The sequence below is a fragment of the Euprymna scolopes genome, chromosome 6, assembly GCF_053919585.1.
Source record: "Euprymna scolopes isolate OS-2025 chromosome 6, ASM5391958v1, whole genome shotgun sequence".
Classification (NCBI taxonomy): domain Eukaryota; kingdom Metazoa; phylum Mollusca; class Cephalopoda; order Sepiida; family Sepiolidae; genus Euprymna; species Euprymna scolopes.
Genome location: NC_136487.1, coordinates 107,563,743 through 107,588,466, shown reverse-complemented (window position 1 = coordinate 107,588,466; position 24,724 = coordinate 107,563,743). Strand labels below are relative to the sequence as shown.

The window sequence follows — 24,724 nt, the reverse complement described above, 5'->3', positions numbered from 1 at the left end:
CCGATGTCACCCCTCCCCCATCACCAACGAAAGAAAAGAAATAATGCCTGGGAAAACTCCATATCAGCAACGAAAGGAGGTGATGTCAGCAGCGATATACGGCAAACTTTACGAATGTGTTTTAATCCACCCGAAATGAAATGAAAGAAAAACCTCTGGAACACAAGAAAAGTAGGAGCCCATGTCGAAAAGGAAAATCCCATATCAACAGCGAAAGGAGGTGATGTCAGTAGTGGTAAACGGCGAATGTTACAATTTGAATTACGAACTAACGAAGGGACGGATATTAAAGACATTCATTTTAACTAACTGCTTGGAACAAAAGAAACAGAAAAGAAAAAGAAAATCAGTAATTCGTCTTTGTGAATACCTCTCTCTCATGTATTAAGTCAATAGGTTCATTTTGCGATTCTGTTGGACTGATATTTTTTTTATATTGATATATTTCTCGTTGGCATTTTCAAATAGTATATCAAGATACTCCTTCTACACCCCCGTAATTTGTTTTATTTTTATTTTATTTAATCTCATCCCCTCCCTACCATAGTTTAGTGTTTTGTAATAAAATTTAACTTTGAAAGTTACCATTGTGTGTCATGTTTTCGTTGCTTTCATACGCTGTTCGTTCGTCTATTGTATATTTCCGGTTTTGAAAGAGTCTCCCCATACTTTCTATTTCAGCTATCAATAAACAGAACATATTTAAGGAACAACAGATTATATGTGAAATGAGCACAGTAAAAACAATAAAAACAATAAAAATAATAGAAATGCTTAAAAAAAACAGATCGTGTCCTTGGGATTCATGATTACCTTTTTTATATCTGCTGATATGTATGCTGTTAAAGTTTATTTAATTTTTTTATCTCTTCAGATTATGGCCTCTGCCCTTTGCCAGTTATATTTGGCAGAATCACCAAATGTGCACCAATGGACGAAAAGATGTTGTGGTATCGTATGTTTTGTCAAAGATAATTCAAACAAGTCCTTTTACTTTCGCATATATGACCCAAAGGTTTGTATCCCATTTTCTTTTCTTTTTCTTTTTACGACTCTTTTGCTCCCCCCTCACCTTCACTTTTTTGATCAGTTTTATTTTTTGAGGAACGAATAATTTTGCAAAAACTTCTTTTAAATTTGATAATTCTTAAAATTAAAGTTTTTTACTTAATTACCAAATTTTATTTTATGTCACTTTTTTCCTTTTTTTATCTTTAAATACTTCAGTTTCATATATTAAAATATTCACTCTATTTGGCACTATTAAATTCTTTATATGCATTTTTAAAATATGTTAAACAATAAAAAGATTAATTTTAAAAAAATATTTTTTTAAAGATTATAAGAATTTATTTATCAAATGTATATACATGTCTTGTTTTTTAACAGAAATTATATTTAGCAACTTTTTATATATTTTTTTGTTTGGAAAAAGGAGTCAGGTGGTTTGATTATTATCATTATTTTCATTATATTTAATACAGAAAATATTTTTCATTATTTTCCCAAAAGAAATTTATATTTGGTTTGCTTTCAACAAATGTCAATTACAAAAAGGTTTTTTTTGTAATTAAAAAGGAAAATCATCATGTTTGTTCCTGTACTGATTCTTGAAGCCAAACATATTATAACACCAAACAAAAAAGAAGCAAACTTTAGGTAATTTTAAAGATTGTAAATAATTTAGGTGACTGGAATAGAATTTAACTGATGGGGAAAATAAAGCATTGAATAAATTAAATGTATCTCGGCGATAAGAAAACTTGGCCAACTGCTTGAAATGTATATATGAATGAAACAAAATTTTATTTTCTTATGGTATGATGTTGACATGTGGTCTTTCTGAAGGAAGGACTAATTTGTTTTTGTTAAGAACAATAATAGTTAGCCATTATCTTGTAGGAAAACAGTTGGAAATAAAATCTACCTAGAACTGAAATGTATAATAATGACAAAAGAAATAACTTATTTATCTAGCAATGAGGTACGAAAATTATTTTTTAACAGTGATTTTATTGACTAATAATCTCTGTTGATTATACAATGAAAATAAGAGGTGAATAGTTATAAAAAATATGTAATTAATTAAATCAATTTGACTAGTATAAATTTCTTTATGAAAACCCGAACTGAAAAATGCAGTAATTCACTGGCTAGACAGAAACAAATATTAATTTGTCAGATCTGAAGTAAAAAAATCCATCTGATTTATTCAATTTGTATGAACATGTTTAGATAAAATTTATGCGTTCTTCAAATGTGTAAAAACCATAAAATTGTTGGTGCCTTAAATGACACTCTTTTGAAGGTTCTAAGTGACAGTCTTTTTGGGGTTGAAATTTCAATCCTCATTATGAACGATACTAAGAATTACGCAGTCATTACTGACAAAATGCAAGTCAATGAAATAAAGGGCCAGAGGTTACATTGTCGGAAACGTTTTTAAAATAACATCCAAGATGAGAACAGTAGTATGAATAATCACAAGTATACAAACTATCAATTCTGACTTCAAAAATTGTAAATTCTTGTTCCTTTTGGAAATATAGAAATGAGGATTATAAATTTAAATTGGCTATTATTCTCATCTGGAAAGTATTATCACAGCATAACAATATATACAAGGGTCGTTCCAAAAGTAATGCCTCCTATTTTTTATTCCACCTGAAATATTATTATGATGACTGAACTTATGCATTCATGACCTCAAAGTTTCATCTTTCTGTTATAGATATTGATGGTATGAGACTCTAAGAAAGCAACCCCTGTCATGAATGTGCATCAGAAGCAGAGGTGCATCGTTAGCAGTATCAGAATTTTTGTAGGAATTTTTGACACCCCCAACACGAAACTGCGAATACAATATAAAAATCTCGTAATTTCTCTGTTAAAAGTGGGTTATTTATTTTCTTTATGGATTATACTTCCAAAATAAACTATTACAGTTGTTTTAAAAGTAATAAAAATATTTTTTTTTTTTTTTTTTTTAAAACAGTAATGAATTTTCCAAACTTTTTTCAATTTTTAAACTTTTCAATTTTTGAACTTTAAAAATCTATCAAAATTTTTCTATTGATTCTATTTTTACGATATTTTCAGGGTCAATGTGAAATTTTATGTTCTTTCCAATAAACCGAATATAATATTTTAGACAAACGTTTTTTTTTTTAATTCAATTTTTCTGACACTGCTAGTGCATCGTTGAATTACTGGCAGAAATGATAATGGGGCAACTATGTGTAGAAAAATATATTCTGGTGTACAAAAGGTTGCTCGTTTTTAATGGTACCAATTCCATCTTCATAACTCTTTGACTTTTTGAAAAAAAAAAAATTAGAAGGCTTTACTTTTGGAACAACCCTTGTATGACAAAGCACACTCCGAATGCGCATACACAGTCCTCGTTCATCACTGACAAAAGTGCATTTAGAATGGTGGTGACTATGTAGAAAAATAAATTCTGGGGCACAAAAGATCGTTTTTTTTTTTAATTAAAAAAATATGAGGCTTAACTTTTGGAATGACCCTTATAGATATAATACTAGTAGGGTTACCCGGCATTGCCCAGGTCCATAAAAAACTAAATAGATGTTAAATAGTGTGAAGTCCCCCCCCCACACACACACTTATAAGATTCCTTTTTTTTTTTTAAGTGAACAAATAAAACTATGGAGGCCTCCAGAGTGCTACTTAAAGTGCCAAATAAAATTAAGAATGTCTCCAGAGCACTACTAAAACTAAGTTTCTTCCATTCTCATTTCTTTCTAGAGAAATGACAACAGTTAAGAAACAATAAATTAAATCTTGAGTTCATGTCTTTCAATATGGAAAAATGCTGACTCGTTTCCTGGGTTATACTAATACATAACATTAAAAAACATGTTTACTTCTGAGTGGTAATTAATGATATAAATGGCCATTTGAACCCCCAAAAATGAATCTTTTTTTTTCTAAATTTTAGATATTTTTCCAGAGTTATGCTGATTCAAAAATATACAAACTTTGTGTGTTTATTTTTATGTATTTTTGAAGTTTTAGCTAGCTATACAAACATACAAGCAACTACCCTTTATATAATACACTAGATGGGCTATCTGACATTTCTCAGGGGAAAAAGTAATCTATAGATACGGTAAAAATTTGATTTAACTTAAACACGAAAATGAAATCGCCCTAAAAACAGAAGTATGTGACCACCTCCTCACCAGATTTTTCAACAGTTCTCCCCCTCCCCAATCAAATTATGAGAGGGGAGGTAAACAAAAGATTAAGGGATATAAAGAAAAGAAACTATCCTCAGGATATTGAGCACGTTTTGATGGCTATATACCACTTTCTATCTTGTGCAAAACAATTTTCTTAAATGCTGCTTGAGCATAGAAAGATTTCTCTTTGCGATCCGTTGCAAATGCCATGTTACTTTGTAGATGTCTATCACAGCACAGTCTGTAAACTTCAGAAGTTTTTTTATGTCTCCTCCAAAGACAGGAGAGAAAAAAACTTAAATAAAACAAACTGAAATTAATTAAATTTTAAAAGTAACAGATTAGAAATAAAATAGAAATAAAATTTTTAAAGAAAATGAAAAGTTATTTTCAGCGCTTCGCAAGCCGCATAAGTGTTTTTTTTTTTTGTTTTTTTTTTTCCAACCAAAAATAAACGTTTTTATGTTTTAAAAATGATTGCTGATTACTTATTGTGTTATTAAAAGAAAAAAAATGATGTGCGCTGGTCGTGAACATCAAAAGCAAACGCTGTAAGCGAAGACACTGTCCATTAAGCTAACATCGCAACCATGTTATGTCGTTGCAAATTTATGTTTTTAAAATGAAGGTAGAAAAGATCAGCATTCATGCATGTAATTGTTAAGAAAGAGTGTTGAAGACAAGATTTTTATCTCCGCCATCAAATAAAATGACATTTGTACATCAAAGAATTGATAATTTTTTTCTAATTTTTAAATATTATACATTCGAATCCCTATTCTTTTAGTCGATATCATATTCATGGTGGATCATTTTTTATTTTTTACATTTAGCTGGACAAACAAACAAACACACATCTTCTTCTTCTTGCTCGTCCGTCGAAGTCGACGATGACCAAGGTATCAATCAGTTCGGCGTCAGGGGTTTGTGGGTCCTGAGATGGCTGATGAGGCCAATCCGTGCTCGGCAGACTCTTCCACACTCTGGACACGTGAAGGCGGTATCGGCAGGCTGTGAACCGGCAGCTCTCTCCTTCCTCCTCTTGCGCTTCTGCTGGTCGTGTGTCATGCGTTGATTCTCTGCCCTGTCGGCTCCTAGGCTGATGACGCAACGCCAGGCCGAACGTTTAGCAGCGCGACTCTCCCAAGACTGGGGGCTGATGTCAAAGTCTTTTAGGGACGTTCTCAGACAGTCTTTATATCGTTTCTTTTGGCCCCCTGCATTCCGCTTTCCCTGGCTGAGTTCCCCATAGAAAAGTTGTTTGGGGATTCGGCTGTCGTGCATGCGATAGACATGGCCTGCCCACCGGAGCTGGGTTTTGCGGATTATGGTGGTGATGGTATGGAGCCCCGCGTGCTTCAAGACTTCTGTGTCAGGAATTCTGTCTTGCCAGCGGATGTTGAGAAGATTACGGAGGCATCTGAGGTGGAAGCCATTCAACTGTTTTTCATGTCTTTTATATGGCGTCCAAGTTTCACATGCGTAGAGTAGGGTTGTCAGGATGACTGCTCGGTATACTTTCAGTTTGGTTGCGAGTGTAATGCCTCTCCTCTTCCACACATTGTCTCTAAGTCTTCCAAATGCACTGCTCGCTGTGGAGATCCTATGGTTAACCTTAATGTCAATGTTGGCGGTGCGGGAGAGGGTGCTGCCAAGGTAGGTGAATTGCTCCACAGCATGGATCTTCTACCCTTTGACAGTGATGCCGGGTTCATGGTATGCATCTCCTGGGGCGGGTTGGTACATATCTTCTGTCTTCTTTGTACTGATGATGAGACCAAAGTTGTCACAGCTGGTGGAAAATCCGTCCATTTGATGTTGCATCTCTATCTCATTTGGGGCATTAAGGGCACAGTCATCGGCAAAGAGAAGGTCTCTGATGATGGTTTCCCTCACTTTCGTGACTGCCTGCATTCGCCTGATGTTAAACAATTCCCCGTCACATCTGTACTTGATTGCAATGCCAGAGTGACTGTCTTTGAAAGCGTCCTGGAGCATGGCAGAGAAAACCATGCTGAAGAGCGTCGGGGCTAAGACACAGCCCTGCTTGACCCAGTTGGTCACAGGGAAGGACTCTGAGGGGTCGCCGTCATCCAGGACACGAGCGGTCATGCCCTCATGGAACTGCCTGACAATGGCGATGAACCTGTCTGGACAACCAAATTTTTTCATGATCTGCCAGAGGCCATTTCGGCAAACAGTGTCGAAGGCCTTGGTCAGGCTGACGAATGTGGTGTAGAGGCCCCGACGCTGCTCGACACACTTCTCCTGCAGTTGGCGTGCAGCAAAGATCATATCAGTCGTCCCGCGGCCTGCTCGAAAGCCACACTGGCTCTCGGGAAGACGACCATCTTCAAGGTGCACAAGCAGGCGGTTGAGAAGGACGCGGGCCAGAATTTTCCCGGCGATGGAAAGAAGGGATATCCCGCGGTGGTTGTCACATGACTGACGATTTCCCTTGCGTTTGTAAATGTGAACGATAGTAGCATCACGAAAATCTTGGGGTAATTCTTCACTCTCCCACGTGGATTGGAAGAGTTCTGTTAGTCTTAAAAGCAGTGTAGGTCCACCAGCTTTGTATACTTCTGCTGGAATTGAGTCGGGGCCGGGGGCCTTCCCAGAGGAAAGTTGCTTGATGGCTTTGCTTACTTCCTCTGATGAGGGTGGGATGTCGAGCTCCTCGTTGATAGGCTCCTGGCGTAGTCGGTCGATGGCTTCATCGTTGATGGAAGATGGTCGGTTTAGCACACTGTTAAAGTGCTCCGCCCATCTATCAAGGATCTGCTTTTTGTCATTCAAGACAGTTGTTCCATCGGAGCTAAGCAGAGGGGAGGAGCTAGAGGACTGGGGACCGTAGACAGCCCTCAGCGCATCGTAAAACTTCCTCATATCCTGGCTATCGGCATGCTCCTGGATCTCATCTGCTTTGGCGCTGAGCCAGGCATCGTGCATGGAGCGGAGTCTGGCCTGCACCTTGCTGCGGATGTTGATGAAGGCAGCTTTCTTTGCGAAACACTCGGGGTCACTCTGATGTGCACGGAGAAGTTGGCGTTTCTCCTCCAGGAGGGGCTGAATCTCAGAGTCATTTTCATCAAACCAGTCCTGGTGCTTCTTTTGCTTGGGTCCAATGATTTCGAGAGCGATAGAGTAGGTGGAGTCTCTGAGGTGTGCCCACTGATCTTCGATAGTGTCCGAGATGGTGAGGGGAACAGATAGCTTGTCGTTGATTGCTTCCTGTAGCTCATGGATGACATCTGGACTTTTAAGTTTTTCCAGGTCAAGGCGCTTTGTGACTTTCTGGCCCTGAGGCCGCCTCTTGGGTTGGATGTAGAGGCACATTTTGGATATGATCAGGCGGTGGTCTGTCCAACAGTCGGCACCACACACAGCCTTGGTCAATCTTACGTCTCTCCTGTCCCTTGCCCTGATGATGACGTAGTCAATCAGATGCCAGTGGTGGGAGCGTGGGTGCATCCACGACGTCTTGCTACGGGTGGGTAGGCGGAACATGGTGTTGGTGATTGAAAGGTCGTGTGCAGCGCAAAGGCTGAGCAGCCGTAGGCCGTTGCTATTGCACTTGCCCACTCCATGGTGGCCAAGGACCCGGTCCCAAGTGGAATGGTCCATGCCAACGCGGGCATTGAAGTCACCGAGGATGATGAGCTTCTCTCTCTGCGGAGCAGCGGAGATGAGGCTTTCCAGATCTTCATAGAACTGGTCCTTGATATCTTTGGGGTTAGTCATGGTTGGTGCGTAGGCGCTGATCAGTGTGGCGGTTCTTGCCTTGTTGAGCGGGAGTTGCATCTTCATCAGACGGTCATTGATGCCGTCCGGGATGCTGACCAGCTTCCTCACGTGCTCAGTCTTGATGGCGAAGCCCACGCCAGCCTCTCTGCGCTCCTCGCTGCTGCGTCCACTCCAAAAAAAGGTGTAGCCGCCACCTGACTCTGTCAGTTGACCCTTGTCTGAGAGGCGAGTCTCACTGAGGGCTGCGATATCTACCTTATAACGGGCAAGCTCCCTTGCTACGAGAGTAGTTCTTCTCTCGGGTCGGTCAGCTCTGGTGTTGTCGAGCAAAGTACGAACATTCCATGATGCTAAGGTAAGCACAAACCCTTTTTTTCTCATGTCTCGACCGCTGTGAGGGAAACCCCGCCAGCCGCGATATGCTGGCCAGGGGTGATGGTGAAGCAGCTATGTTTAGGGCTCCTTTTATCGCCCCGTCCTCATGCCATGGAGGCGAGCAGAATGATCCTTAAAAGGACTGCTCGGTCGGCCAGCCAGTTGCCTGCACCCCCTCGCTGCTTCGGTCGAGTGGAGTACGACCAGTTTCTGGGCCGCCTGTGTGCAGGTTTGCAGCTACAGCTCCCAGTGATTTCCACACCTGCTGCTTTGCCGCTCGCCCATCGCCACAGGGCTTGGTGTTGACGCAATGTTTGACACCCTGACTTGCGCTGGATTTGGATTATAGTGAGGGGGACTTGCGCTGCATCGGCCTCACTCTCTCGTCCTGGCTCGCCCAATTCCAATGGCAAGATGTAGTCGAGACGGCTGGGGACGAACAAGGGTGCAAGAGCTGCCGGAGGGAGGCAAGTATGCCATCCAACCGCCTAAGTTTCTGTCGGGGTTGCTCCCCTAGCCTTATCCATTTCCATGGCTCTCACAAGGCAGTGAGTCCATTTGACCCATGGCTGGGATAGGGATTGGTAATGTGTCAGGGCATGTCCACACGTCGGTGGGCCGTAACACAGTCCCTCTGGGACTCCCTACTGTTCCGAGATCCTCTACTGATTCAGCCTGGAGTCGCATGACAACCAGTTACCGTGTGTGACCACGAGGAGGCACAGCAGAGGTCTTGATGATGGAAAGGCTGTGTACTGACAGGAGAAGACTTATGCACTCGGCTTCTCGTTTCGCGCAAGGCTAGCCAGTGGTGGTTGCTGAGAGCGAGATGGTGCGTAAGCCAAGACGCTACCGTATAGCTAACACACTTGCGCATCACATCACCCTGTGTGCATTGCACACACACACACACACACACACGCATATACAAACAAACACACACATACAGACGTTTGTCCTTTATATAATAGAAGATGATAAAAGTTTTTTCTTTTTTTCATTTATCTCTCCTATATTCCCATGAAAACAGATTTTTGCTACTTAAATCAATAATAAAAGATTGAAACACGATATTTAAAGTACAGACACAACTATTTGAATGTCTAATTTACATAACTATTTTATAAACAATTCATAATAAACTAATGTTTGGTGTTATTTATTTGTAATTTTATTGATCTATGTTCCTCGCTATCTAATAGCTTTGTGAATATTAACAATAAGTGATAAGGGAAATTAGTAAAACTTTTCTTAAAGTAATATTGCTTGTTAGAAAGAGATATACAAAGTATAAGCGAGTTCATGAAGAAAAGGGAGGGAGTAACTGACTCCTCTCTCTTTCTCTCTGTGTCCTCCCTTCTATTAACAATCCTACACTTTATTTTTTATGGTTTTTAAATTTCATGCTTCTTTTGATTCCATGGACAAATGTTTCCCATTTGTGATTAAATGTTCCTCTTCAACCTTTAGGGGCACTGACTTTATTTTCAACAAGTTGCCATCTATTTTTATTAACTGGAATTTAAAAATATTTTTTTTTTTTTTTAACGGAACTTTTGAATCTGAAAAAATTTTAGCCTAATTTCCGATTCAAAAAATAATTCTTTAAAAAAATTTTTTAACTTAATTTCCCATTGCTGGTACTAATGATAACATGCTAAATATTTATTGCTTTTAAAATAAAATCTATGCATCATAAACACATGAAAAATATGTAAATTTATTTTACTTGTACATAAAATGAAATGTGGGTTTTTGTCTAGTCTTCTAGCATTGGCAAATCTAACAAAAAGTGTTCAAAAGTGTGAAAAAAAACAAAAAAACTCGAACATTTTCTAAGACTCTGTTAGAATTAGGTATAAATGATGTGAATTTCAATATTTTCGCAGCTCTACATGAGATCACCCTTTGATTTTGAGTTTCATGTCTGTTGTAAAACAAAATTTCTAAGCATGGATGGACTGAAAATAGACGACAATAAAAGCAAAGACTAATAATGAAAATCATTCTTGTCATTAATATTGTCAAAACCGTTTTGACACTGACCACAGTTCCGCAGTTGACTGCTGGAAAACTGCTTCTGTGGTACTAGTTTTCAAGAATTCTGATGAAAGAATTAACTCATTAAATTATTGCCCCATTAGCCTCCTCCTGTATTGTATAATGAAGGCCCACAACCCACTTGGGAATTCTGATCACGCTGTGATAATGGTAGAAATCTTCCTAAATTTTTGACCCAAAATTGAGGAACCACTGCTCAAAACAACGAAATATTACAAAAAGGCTGACTGGGAAGCCATCAGTCTTCTCATCAGAATACCCTATGGGGAAATATCTTTTCTCTCCAGTTGAACAGTGCGTAAATGAGACCACTAAATGGTTCAAAACTGTAATTGAAGCACATGTTCCCACGCAGAATTCTATAGTAAGCCTCATTCTCCCCAATGGTTTACTTCTGCCATTGCTCAAAGGCAGCATGCATACTGCAGATTTAACCAACATAAGTCCAGTTCAAACAGACAGAAATTTATAGAAGCTAGAAGTAATCGTAAGAGAGAAATAGCAACAGCTAAGATAGAATACACTGAAACCACCAGAAAATGCATTGAAGCACAAAAATTAGGAACCTGCAACTTTTGGAAAATCTACAACAGTGTAGTAAATAATGGGCAGTCAACAATTCCTCCACTATCAAACAACCATGAAGGCTAAAATTGCTTGCCAGTCGATTTGCCTCAAACTCCACATTGGACCCGGCAAACCACTACCTCCCTGATTTTACATTGCGGATAGACGCCACGCTAGATGATCTGAAAATCACCCCTTCTCAGGTACATGGTATCATAAAAAAACCTAGAAACCTCAAAAGCATGTGGACCTGATCTCATCCCGGCTGTACTATTAAAAAAATACTCTGCTGAGGTTGTTCCAATTCTCTCCAAACTTTACAACAAATGCCTTAATGAATCTTGCTTTCCTGACTGCTGGAAAACTGCTTCTGTGGTACCAGTTTTCAAGAATTCTGATGAAAGAACTAACCCATTAAATTATTGCCCCATTAGCCTCCTCCCACTTTTCGCCAAAATATTTGAGTCCATGATTAATCAAGCTCTAGTCCATCACCTTAAAGCTGCTAAACTTCTGACCGACAATCAATATGGATTTAGGCAAGCCCATTCCACAGCAGATATCCTAACTGTAATCTTTGAATTGTTTCTACTGTTCACTGAACAAAGCAGGGGAGGGTAGATATATCTAAGGCTTTTGACAGGGTTTGGCACAATGGTCTTCTAAGGAAAATTAGATCATATGGTATCTCCGAAAGAATACATAATGTAATTAAATCCTTCTTACATCTAAACAATCTGATATAAATGCGGGAGTACCTTTATTATTTCTGATATTCATAAATGACCTGCCTGAGATGGGTATATTTGCTGATGACACCACTCTCTACAACAGGCACGAGGGGAAAACAAATGAACACATATCTAAGGAAATGGCAGAAACACTAGATGAAGACCTCCAATCTGTAATGGAATGGCGGCAAAAATGGTCACATTCAATGCTGCTTGTTTCCTTCAATAACTACAAGAAACCTTCTCAACCACCAATAGCAATGGCCAAAAACACATTACCTTTAAACTCCTCGGCCTAACGTTCACAGGGAACATGAACTGGAATAGATACATTGAGAGCATTGCCAAGGATGTTGCAAAGAAGGTGGGCTCTCTCTACCATGCTAGAAAGCTACTTACACTTGAAAGTATCCTGTACCTCTATAAGACCACCATTTGCCCATGTATGGAGTACTGTTGTCACATTTGAGCTGGTGCATCTGCTACTAGTTTCTCACTCCTGGACAGGGTTCAAAAGAGTCGCCAACCTGATAGGCCCTGTACTGTCATATAGACTTCAGCCTCTGTCCTATCAACGAAATGTTGCATCCCTCTGCTGTTCTACAAGTATTTTAATGGTGAATGCTCTGACGAACTACAAGCGCTTGTACCTCCTCGACGTAAATACCTCTGACAAACCGACAAGCGGCTAAATCCCACCCCTACACAGTAGAGATCCCTAGGTGTAAGAAAGCCTTCTACTCCAATAGTTTCTTTCCCAGAACTGCTAGACTTTGGAACTCCCTTCCGGGATTCTGCTGTTAAAAAAAAAAAAAAATATAATCCCGTTGAGGGGGGAGAGGGGTAAGTCGAACGGAGGATCATGCTGGGTACTGACAAGTTCAAGTGTAATGTGAACAGACATCTTGCTGCTCGTCTCCTTTCATAATGTCCCTTCAACTTATGTCCCCGATAATAGCCCCCTACTTCAAAATGGCACTGTGCCTTGTCTGGGGTGAAAATTGAAGAAAAAAATAAGTTGAGTTCATTTTCTTTCCACCGACAATACAAATACACAAGATATGTAAAAAAAACAGTGAAAATTTACTTGCCAACATAAAGTGTATATTCTTAAAAAAATTATGTGAAAAGTATTTTAAATGTGCTTATGAATTCAAAATTAATAGAAGTTAAGTACATTCTTATACTATATAAAAACTTATAAATATTCTAAACTAAATCCCCACCCAGCCCAACAAAAATGAGATTCTACTTTTTTAGACGATTATGTTTGAACTCCTTTAAAAAATTGGCAGGAAAAATATCATCTCTTTTAGAATTAAAAATGAGGGATTAGTTTCACATGTAAATTTAACAAAAATGAGACCTGTTTTACAGCAGTTAATAAATAAATTTTCTATAGGAAAGAAATTCTAGACATTTTTTTTTTTTGTTGATTTTTTAAAAGTGATTATGTGGGGTTATGATTTCTGCTTGGACTTAAAATTAGTAGTAAAATAAAATTGAGCAGCCCTAAAACTTAGGATGTTTTATGTTAATTTTATATACAAAACTGATCCATCCTCCTACTCTAAATTCTCAAATAATTATTTTTGTCTTTTTCAACCAAATTTTCCAAGTGTTCATATGTAGCAACCTAAAAAGTAGAATCTAATTTTAAAGAGGAATTATTTAGTTAAGGGTGTTGTTAAGTACAATTCATCCTTTTTACTTGTCTCCACACAGAGATAGTGTTAGAATGAGGTCGTTTTCTAATGTAGGGAATCCAGCTCTCTAAGAAGGGACAATCTGGGAGAAAAATAAATATTGCTTCAGTCTAGAAGGATTTCTCTTTCATTGACCAAGAACAGAAAAGATAAAGTGTGGTATCAGAACATATACTACACTTTGAATTATTTATTTGCTAAAAAAATAACATTGTATAAGACCATCAAAAGTGTGTGAAAGTGTGGGTCGTTGGTCATCCTTTATCTTACACTATCATACTCTTAGCTTGAATCACTTCAGTCGCTGCAATACCACAATTACTCTAGGGATCATTGGAAGTGAAATATTGTCAATGTGTTGAAAATTTAATTTATTTATATAATTTATTTATATAAAAATGGAACCCGTGGTTTGTTAGAACTAGAAACTAGAAAACTACAGGCTCGTTTTCTGTCATATTTTGCAATAGTAATTGTATCTAATCCAAGCATGTTTTTATATATTTAAAAGTAAAAAATATTACTGTATTAAAAAGAAAACTTTTTCGACACCATTTCTGTTCGGTCGACTATTTTGAAATGACGAAAAATAACAATTCTGACTTTCTGTATGTATAAAACAAACTTTTTTTATCAATCGTTAAAAGAGTAAAACAAATTGTTAAATTCAAGAAATAAAGCATAACTAAAAATAAAATTATTTGGTACATATGCATTTAATGAACTAAACATAATTTGGTGTTTGGGTCGGATTTCTCTGGAACACGATGTAAAAAGGTTGAGTTTAGCTGCTGCTTGGCGTAGCATGCCGTTACAATGCAGCGCGCAGAGTTTCAACTTGACGCGCGTGCCAAGCATCAGACGAGAATACCGATAGCAATTGGAAGGGACAAAAAAAGAAAGAAAGAAACAATTCGATCGGTGGATATGACAACGACTATGCTGAAACCCTCCTGAGAAAAATGTTCCTTCCTGGCATAACAAAATAAAAACAAACACAACTACTTACAAGGATTCGGAAATATATATATATATATATATATATATATATATATATATATATATATATACTTGCAAAAAAAAATACACAAAAAAATTTTTTCACCTTTTCTAAACTATAAAAATACTTTTAAAAAAGTTACTCTTATTTATTGCAAAAATTGCTTAAAATTTATTTGACAAAAACAAAATGACATTTTCTACAAACATTTAATCAGAAATACAAATGAACGGTAGGTTTTTTGCTTTTTTTTTTTTTTTTTTTTTTTGTGTTTTTCTGTTGATGTTTCTACATTTAAAATTTTACTTTATTTTTTCTTTCCCATAGTGTTATTATTATTTTATTAGCAACGCTTGACTTTATCTGGCTGTTTATTTAAAATAAAGTGGCACTTATGTTACCATACTATTTTTTAAAATAGTATTTTCATGTTAAATTCAAGTTTTACAATATCTTTTTTTTATTAAATTGTTAAGTGAAAGTACAGATAACCCATCGGTTTCTAATTTGTGGAAAATCTACCTCTTGAAAAAAAAAAAAAAAGAAAGGATATTCTGGATAGTAATAAAAATAAAAATTGCCTCAGTCTTGAAGGATATCTCCTCTACTGATCAAGGGAAAAAAGGGTGAATTGTAGTTCACCCTCTGTTTCTCCCCCCCCACTCTCTATCTTCCTCTCTTAATATCTCTCTCCATCCATCTCTCTCTCGATCTATCTTTCTCTCTTTGGGCCCCTTTCTCTCTCTAACTCCCTCTATCTCTCTCTTCCCTTCTCTCTTTTCCTCTGTCTCGCTCCCTCTCTGTTTCTGTACCCCTCTCTTTGTTTATCTCAATCCTTCTGTCCCTCTCTCTGTCTCCTTCTCTTTTTCTATTTCCCTCTTAGTTTCTCTTTTCTATCTCTATCTCTCTCTCTATCTATACATCTCTAATCTAATCCCTCATCCTATTTTAGTTTCGTAAATTAATTACAGTGAATAAGGCATTGTCAAAACATGGAGAAATCCTATTTTAGTCACCTTATTTACTTACAGTGAGAATAGAAGTTATTTGGAAATTACTGCTACCTTGAACAGCACCAGGAGTAACTACTAAAACCTTTCTAATTAAATTAATTTTGGCAGCCATTCGGTGACAAAATGACATTAGCCCTTGCTGCATGTGGAATTCCTGCGACCTTGCTATCAGGTAGAACTACTCATTCTACTTTGAAACTACTATTAAACATTCAATTTTTCAAAAATCTCATGTTCAACATCTCCAAAACATCCAGTATGAGGAAAAATATTGCAGAAATGCAAACTTATTGTTTGCGATGAATGCACAATGGTATGCAAAAAATCACTTGAGGCTCTTGGTCGATCCTTGCAAGATTTGTGTGGCAATGTCAGACAATTTGGGAATGCAGTAATATTGCTTGCAGGAGATTTCAGACAAATGTTACCTGTAATTCCTCAATCAACACCAGCAGATGAAATAAATGCTTGCCTCAAATGCTCTATTTTTTGGTGCCATGTGAAGACATTACACTTAATTCAAAATATGCATGTCCAGTTGCTCGATCTGCACAGAAATTTTTGCATCACGTGTGGGAATTTGGGTAAGGAAGATTGCCGGCTGATCCACGTTAAGGGCGAAATTCTTTGACTCTTAACTTCTGTAATTTTATTACATCAAAAGAAGAGTTGGTTAAAAAGTTTTTTTCAGATATTCAAATTAATTATACGAATTCTACTTAACTGAGTGAACAAGCTATTCTTGTAGCTCAATACAAAGACGGCATGAACTTAACGCTATTATTCAGCATAAAATTCCAAGTGAGGTAGTCAAATACAAATCGATCGACACTGCTGTGGAAGCAAATAAAAGTGGTTAATTATCCAACAGCTAGATTTGCCTGGGATGCCACTACATGTACTGCAACTGAAAATTGGCGTACTAATTATCATGGTGTGAAATATAAACCAATCCAAGATTTGCAATGGCACATGGCTAGCAGGAAAAAAATTAACAATCTCATGAAAACAACAATTTTAACAGGACCTTTCGCAGGTGAATATATCTTCATTCCACACATTCCTATGATTCCACCGGATACACCATTACACTTTAGGAAATTTTTTTTTTTTACATGGTAGTCATCACTTATCAAGGCTCGGAGGCCACTCGGGGATAAGGGTTATTGCGTGTATCAACGGGATAATATCGAAGTAATCATTAGTAATGGAGATTTGATAAAGTGGATTACTTAGGGGGCGGATTAGCGAGGGGAGACCAGAGATTGAAGCTCAGACGAGCACTTGCCATGGAAGTAACGATACAACAAAGACAGGCTCGCAACGTCTCTTCTGTGGGAGAGAGGTTGCAGGGAAGAGAAAAGGGCATCCCTCACTAAGCTACGAAGTCTATTTTGTACTCTGTCAAGGCAGGATAAGCTGTTTTTAGCAGCTCTTGCCCAGATGTAGCAGCAGTACTCCATCTTGGACGTACTTGGCTTTGATATAGATAGAGAATTGCATCAGCAGTGAGATATCTACTGGAGCGGTAGAAGGATCCTACTATTTTTCCAGCGACCTTGGCAACAGATTTAATGTACGTGTTCCATTTCAGATCAGGATTCAAGGTCAGTCCCACAAGCTTGTCAAAACATAGAGCCTCCCCAAGACCAGAGCCATCCATTTCAATTGATGCCAGATGGGGATCAGAGCGTTGATGATGTAAAGATAGAAGCTTGGTTTTAGATGCATTAAAAGTAACCAGCCACCTCTTCCCCCACATTGTACTACGTGCTCAAGATCAGAGGAGAGAGAATCAGAGAGAACTTTGTCATTTACAGCCTTTGATGTGTTGCCATAGATGGTCGTGTCATCAGCATAGATGTCAATGAATGATTTAAGTATGTGTTTTGGGAGATCATTGATGTAGATCAGGAAGAAAGTTGGGCCTAGGATGGACCCCTGAGGGACTTCAGCATTAATACTGTGGGCCTCTGATTTCTGCCCATCAACCAACACTCTTATGAGCCTATCAAAGAGAAATGATTTAATAATTGAGAAAACATTTCCAGTTATACCGTAGCTGGAAATCATGTGAAGTAGACCTTTATGGCATACCTTATCAAAGGCCTTAGAAAGGAAGCCTTTGTTGAGAAATTCACTAATCCTATGAGATATAACCGTTAACACATCTGCTGTAGATCTAGCAGAATGGAAACCATATTGTATGTCACTAAGAAGGTTATTTCTGCTGAGGTAGTTGACTACTTCTTTATTTAATATGGATTCCAGCAACTTACTCATGACGCACTTATTGGTCTGTACTGGACTTATCACCTAAATTCTTAAATACAGGGCATACTGATGAGGTTTTCCATGGTGTTGGGAAACAATTTCCCTTAAGACAACGCTTAAACAGTTTTGTAAGTATGGGGGCAAGTTCTGGTTGAAGCTTTTTCAACACTATAATTGGAATGCCGTCAGGGCCAGTTGCTTTACTGGAATCAAGGTTCTTGATTAGCTTGGCGACCTCACGCACAGATACATGTATGTTGCATAGCGTGTTGTCTGTTATAGGAGGAAATATGGGGAATTGATGGCTTTGGTTGCATAGGGTAGAATTAGCTGCAAAGTTCTTGGCAAATAGTCTGGCCTTGTCTGATGCTGATGAGATGACCTCAGGTCCATTGATGATGGTTGGGATAGAACGCATGCTTCTGTTCAGGATCCTGTTTTCTATCGTCAAAACTGATGGGAACCAAGCCGCTGCTCAGCTACTTTGGATTTAACAGACTGAGCATATAGGTCTCTTGCATTTTTTATTACTCTTTTACAGTGGTTGCTGGCAGTCCTAAAAGCAGCTTTAGTCTCAGTACATCTATTACGTTGGTAGCTATGGAAAAAGTGATTTCTGTGCACGATGGCAGCAAAACATTTTGGGGAGAACTATGGCTGGCTGTTAGGTTTTTGTTGGAAGTTTTTGGATTACAATTAACCATTCGATCAGGTCTGATACTATAGAGGACACATTCTTCTTAAACATGGACTGCAGAAGTAGAGCAGATATAAATGTACGGATGCTATCCCAGTCAGCCATAGAGTATCGATATACTGTACGATGGAGAGGCATGTCTGAAGACTTATTACATTTCATTTTTATCTTAACTGATACAACCGAGTGGTAGGAAGATCCCAGAGGAGATAGAACAGAACATGAACATAGCTCAGGGGAAGTTGTGAGAAAAAGGTCTAGAAGGCTTGCATACTGACCAGTAGTATCGGGCACACGGGTGACTTCGTGAACAATCTGAGTGAGGTCATAGGCAATGGAGAAATCATAACAGAACCTCCTCTCATCATCTATCTTGTTTAAGTTGGTCAGCCATTCCACATTGTGAATATTGAAGTCACCACAAATGTGAATGTTAGCCGAAGGATGAGCAGACAGGATGTGGTCAATTTTCTCAGATATACTCTTAAAGATAGTAACTCTGATGTTGTGGAGGTGATAGAGGGCAAATATAAATGCGGTGGTGTAAGCAAGTGCATCCCGGAAGCACATATAAGGTAAATTAGGATCTTCTCTGGAGATATCCTTGCCACACGGAAAGCCATCTTTAATGTAGGCACATATTCAATGCCCATGGCGATCTTGGGGGTCAGATTTAGATGTTAAATTAGCCCAATACCAATTTCGCTTAGGAACAATATGTCCGGTTTTGTCTCCTGCAATTGGGTTTCAACCTCTGGAAGGTTGGAATGTAGACCCCTGATGTTGGAGAAGGAGACATGGTAGTAGGGGTTTATGACAATAAAATTGGAAATTGCATTTTCTAATTTCATTGCCATTTGCAATAACCATCAACAAAGGTCCGGGAACAATCTTTACAATTTGTTTTTTCACATGGACAATTTATGTTACATATTCAAGACTCAGCAAACCAGAAAATCTCTATATCGGCTTAGAAAATGGAACAACAAAAACTGTGTACGAAATGGGAAATTAAACCTATAAGAAACATGCGTTTTCTCATTTGGGAATTTTTTCCATTGTGCCAATTTGAGTGATAAAAACAAAAATAAAAAAAACAAAGTGATATACAAAAATAATGAAAATACACATATTTTATATTTCAGCATAAAATATTTAAAAAAAACAAAACAAATGTCAACAAATTGTTAATGAATTTTTTTTTTGTGAAAAAGTTTACAATATTCTTATCTTCTTAAACTCCAAATATTTGAAAATGTCGATATAAACAAACTTAAATCAAAGCCATTTAATGAACTCTTTCAATAGGTTTCTATAGTTGAGCAGTTGATTTCTTTTATACTGTGGCTGTGTTCTTTAAGACATTTTGGTTATTAGAAATTGATAATTTATATCAGAATTGAGAAAAAAAACTTTGGAATCATCTCATCACTATTCTTAATATGGACAGATTGATAAATGCGTACCCTTAATTTGTATTGATAGAGTGACTATATTTCGCTGAGATTTGAATAGATTAATTAAAAAAATGTTAATAACTATTATACTGAAATCTAATGTTAAATAAAAACCATTTTTTTTTACATGGAAATCACCACTTAAATGCGAGTTGGGAATAATTTTCCCTTTGACTAATTTGGTACCCCCATTGGTACCCCCATTGGTACCCCCGTGGATAATTATATTTTAAAAACAATACATATGCTGCTTCCCATTTGGTAGTCAAAGGGAAAATCATTCTCAACTCGCATTAAGGTAAAAATGCACTTTTGTATAAATAATTGAATTTATTCAAAAAAGTATCACAAACAAACAAACAACATCTACATAATTAAAAAAAATGTGATAATCCAGCAGTAGTGCGAGATGGTCTAGTGTTAGAGGTTTAGGCTTCTTATCATGGGGTCCCAGTTTCGAGTCGCTGGATTCAGACCCTCTGATGGGCCTACTTTTTTATTAGCTATTTTAGTTTAATGGCTGGTTACTTTTAATGCATCTAAAACCAAGCTTCTCTCTTTACATCATCAACATTCTGATCCACATCTGACATCAATTGAAATGAATGGCTCTCGTCTTCAGGAGGCCTCAAGTTTTGACAAACTTCTTGGCTTGACCATTACTCCTGATCTTAAATGGAACACGTACATCAAATCTGTTGCCAAGGCCGCTGGAAAAATGGTGGGATCTTTCTATCGATCCGGTAGATATCTCACTGCTGATGCTATTCTCTATCTATATAAGAGCCAGGTACGTCCAAGGATGGAATACTGTTGCCACATCTGGGCAGGAGCTACTAGAAAGGACTTGGCCTGCCTTGATAGAGTTCAAAATAGACTTCGTAGCCTCGTAGGAGATGTCCTTTTCTCTTCCTTGCAACCTTTATCTCACAGAAGAGATGTTGCGAGTTTGTCTCTGATGTATCGTTATTTTCATGGAAAGTGTTCGAATGAGCTTCAATCTATGGTCCCCCCTCGCCAAACTTTCAAAAGAAACACTCGTCTAGCTGTAAACACTATCAATAATTCCCCCCACTCTTTATCTGTGCCTAAACCTAAACGTAGATTCCATGAACAAAGCTTTTTTCTTAGAACTGCACGCCTGTGGAATTGTCTTCCGTTTTCCTGCTTTCCGGCTGACTACAATATGGTTGTCTTCAAGTCTAACGTAAATAAGTTCTTGATGAGCCGTTCCATATAAGTTATCAACTTTACCAAATTTTCATTACTAATGATTACTATAATGTCCAATTTCTACTGTACACTCTTTAACCCTTATCCTTGAGTGGCCTCTTGGCCTTGATAATGTGGTGATGCCTGTGTAAAAAAAAAAAAAAAAAAGTGCTATCTTGCTGTAAATCTGATCCATTGTTACGATGAGCTCATTGTTTATGAAGATTTAAGCTTTTATAAAGTGTTTCATGACTCTCTCTCTCTTTAGAAAGAGAAAGATAGTCATAATGAATTATAAAATAATATATTATCTGAATATATGGACTCTGAGATTTATATCTTGATTTAATTGCATTATGTTTTCTGCAAAGTGTATGAACACTGAAATCTTATTTACCAAGAGAGTCATGAATTAAAATGGCTCTCAAATGCATACCTTCACTCAAGTTCGACAGTCATTTTAATTCAGTAAATCTTATAATCAAGAAAAAGAAAGGGTACATGATTTTTAATTGAATTAATGATTTCTTGAATGTTGTTGACCTGTAAATTCTTTACTTGACATACTTTTGGGACCATACGTGACAAAAAATCAGTTTGAATGAAAATACAAATTAAGGAAGATGACGAGTCCCTATTTATTTGTCTCTCCTATAGAAGATAGGTAGAGTTAGACATAAGGTCAGTCTTAAATGGGACACACTTGATTGGAACAAAAATTAAAATTGCCTCACTCTAGAAGGATTTTTCCTTCACTGACTGAGGACAGAAAAGATAAAATGTAGTATCAGGACATATCTTATTTTGTTCCTAGCCAAAGCTGAGAAAGATAGTGAGTCAGTTCGGATTTTATAAAAAAAATTTTCCATTTCACTTTTTTTTTTTTTTTTTGATACAACAGGAAGATCTGTTATTTTCGTTAAAGTTGGAATTATTTTCAAATTTTCTCTGTTACAGAATTCTCATGTCTTTTTAAGTTGAATCATGTAAGGGCAACTAAACAAAGTGATCAAAACAAAGAAATAACAATACTATATTTTCAAAATAGATCGATTGTTTTTTTTCAGTTGGAAAAATTAATTTCTTGTAAGTTTTTCCTTTTTTTAAAATGTCGCAGATAACTAAACAAAACAAATGAAAAAAAGAAACCACAGCAACAAAAATATATTTTCAAAACAGATTGATTAACGGAATGCATTGGTTTTTCAGTTGAAAAAATGAGGAACAGATGGAAAATTTGACCATGTAAGGAAGAAGAATAAAGAAAATATGATCGGACATTTATTTCTGGTTTAAGTCTCAAGGGTTTCCTTCTAACTCAACCCCACATTATAATGTAAAGAGAGTAGAAAGTCAATCTTGGGTTTTACTTTTGGCAGCCACATAACTTTCGTCTCTTATATTTTGTCCTTTAGTTCTTACATTCCAAGAACAATGTTTCAGACAAAGAGGGAAGAATTGCTGCTTTCTGAATCAGAATTTATTCCATCTAGCCCTTATCATTGGCAAGTTTTTGACCTTGAAATACATTTTTTTGCTTTTAGTTCTTTACATCAAGTGGCTTCATGCCTAGAGCGATTTCCTAAAACAAAATATTAAATGCTCAAATAAGATGAACATTTTTATTTTAGTATTAAGATACTCCTCTTCATCCGATGCCCTTAATTTAAATGTTATGATACACTTGTAATTTTAACATTAGCATACTTATCTGATTGTCATTTGAACATTCCTTATCCAATTAACGTAATAATAGCAACCAGTAGTTTTTTCAATTTTTTAAATCAATTGGCCAACTATCCGTTTGATCTACATATAAAATTTACTAGCAAATCTATGTACTCGGATGCTATCTTGCTTCCTTGCTTGTCACCATGCACACTTTAAAAGATAGAAAGCAGTAACAAAAAAGAAATGGTGTAGCATGACATCACAATGTATTTTGACTTTGTAATTAAGCATTGACAAAATTATTAAATTGCATATTCAATGATTTGTTTCTTTAGTCTTGTTTGGTCATTAAATTATTAATTGAAACAAATTAAGTTTAACACAGTATTAGTTTTTTATCTTTATTTATAAAAAGTGTATTGGATGTAAATAGCTTTGAAGACATTTAACTTTTTAATACTTAAATTAATTTTCAAGATCCTATTTAAAACATGAAGATGACAAAGTTTTATACTAATGATGTCAAAAAGCTTATTGTACTTTCATGTTTACAATCCACAATTGTTTTTGATATTATGTATAATAGTTAAAATCCCATGAGGAATGGTACTGGTATTTCATGACAGTTTCTTGCTTTTCTAATGGCTACTTGCATCTAAAATAGAATTTCTTAATGAAAGTACATGTTGAATAGTGTAATTTGCTCTCTTTTTTATATATTATCCATTAGGGTGGGGTGGGGGTCGCTAGAAGTAGTTTATTTGTGGAAGTGAGGATAGTATATAATACCTAGATGAATCACTCAACTTAGTATATTGATTTTAAACAGCTATTTTCATAAAATATAAAAATTGCTGTAGTGCTTTGTAACCTCAGTTCAGTCATCAATAAATGAACTTGTTCGTATGTAAAATTAGCAAGCATTAATATATAAAGTTTATTTATTGTTTTTGTTGTGCTTAAAAATACGGATTAACGTGATAGATTATCCTGTAAATTGTACCATTGGATGAGCAATAAAGGATTAAATCACCTGCTAGTAAAGGTGGGGAGGGTGCATTACCTGGTTGAATCTCCATGCAAGTTTTCTTTTCTACGCAGGCAGTAAATCAAAAGCAGAGAAGTAGTTGCAGGAGGCAGGTAGGAGACTATCCGCAGTACTCTTTCTTTTCATTTTTACAAAACAAAACCCACTTTGGAAATGGCTACGGTGTTCTCTCACCGTCCCAAACTGTGTGACTCATATCGGGACTATGATCCTTATAATCTGGCAAAACAAACTTTGGAGTCACAAGTATCCGTCCCCCAAGAAAATTATGATCATCATAAGCTACCTGCCTCCCAACAGCAGTTGTATGGTCAAGAATTTGCTTTTGACCCAAGTGTAAATGGATACGATCACAGTTCAGACTATCTAAACACATCTGACACCCAGTCTACCTATGACGACCATCATCAAACAAATAGCTATCGTGATTTTGATTCATACAATCTCAATTATGAGCACAAAACTGGTTATAATTATGAAAGCACATTGGAAAGTCAAGAAGGCTTACATGGCCATTCCAAATCTCTTTCTGACCTCACAGATTACAACATTGATGATACTAGCATCAGTCAAACGTACAGTACCCATTCTGATGGTGAAGATGAAGAACCTTGCAATATTCGGGAGCTTTCTCTTGAACAGTTAGCCCCTGTTATACTAAAAGCATTAGAACGATATCGGAATACTGTGCCACGGATTCGCCGAGATGAAAAATCCCATTCACATCAGGATATTACGAAAGAAGTGAATGAACGTTTCACTAATCCCAACCAGTTGTACTCGTTTAGCAAATCTAGCCAATACTCAAACAAATTGGACAAGCATCAAACTTTTGATAGCCATCAAATGTGGACCAAAGTACTTGACCATGCCAGCCCTCATCGCAGAAGGATCACTTCCTCTGTCCCTCATGAATCTAACTTGTACCAAATGAAGACTGATTCACACTCTATAAATCAA

The 24,724-nt window shown here is 37.0% G+C and overlaps 1 protein-coding gene across 4 annotated transcripts in view; it reads left to right on the top strand.

The window, feature by feature from the left end:
- Positions 1-24,724, top strand: part of LOC145277843 (actin nucleation-promoting factor WASL-like) — a 158,401-nt gene that overhangs the window by 32,294 nt on the left and 101,383 nt on the right. For all 4 annotated transcript variants that reach the window (XR_013868221.1, XR_013868220.1, XM_080129788.1 and 1 more), the window contains exon 2: positions 875-1,015. Coding sequence is in view for 2 of the 4 variants with exons in the window: in XM_080129788.1 (XP_079985914.1) it covers positions 875-1,015 (141 nt within the window). In the remaining 2 variants the exon portion in view is untranslated. The remainder of the gene's footprint in view (positions 1-874; positions 1,016-24,724) is intronic.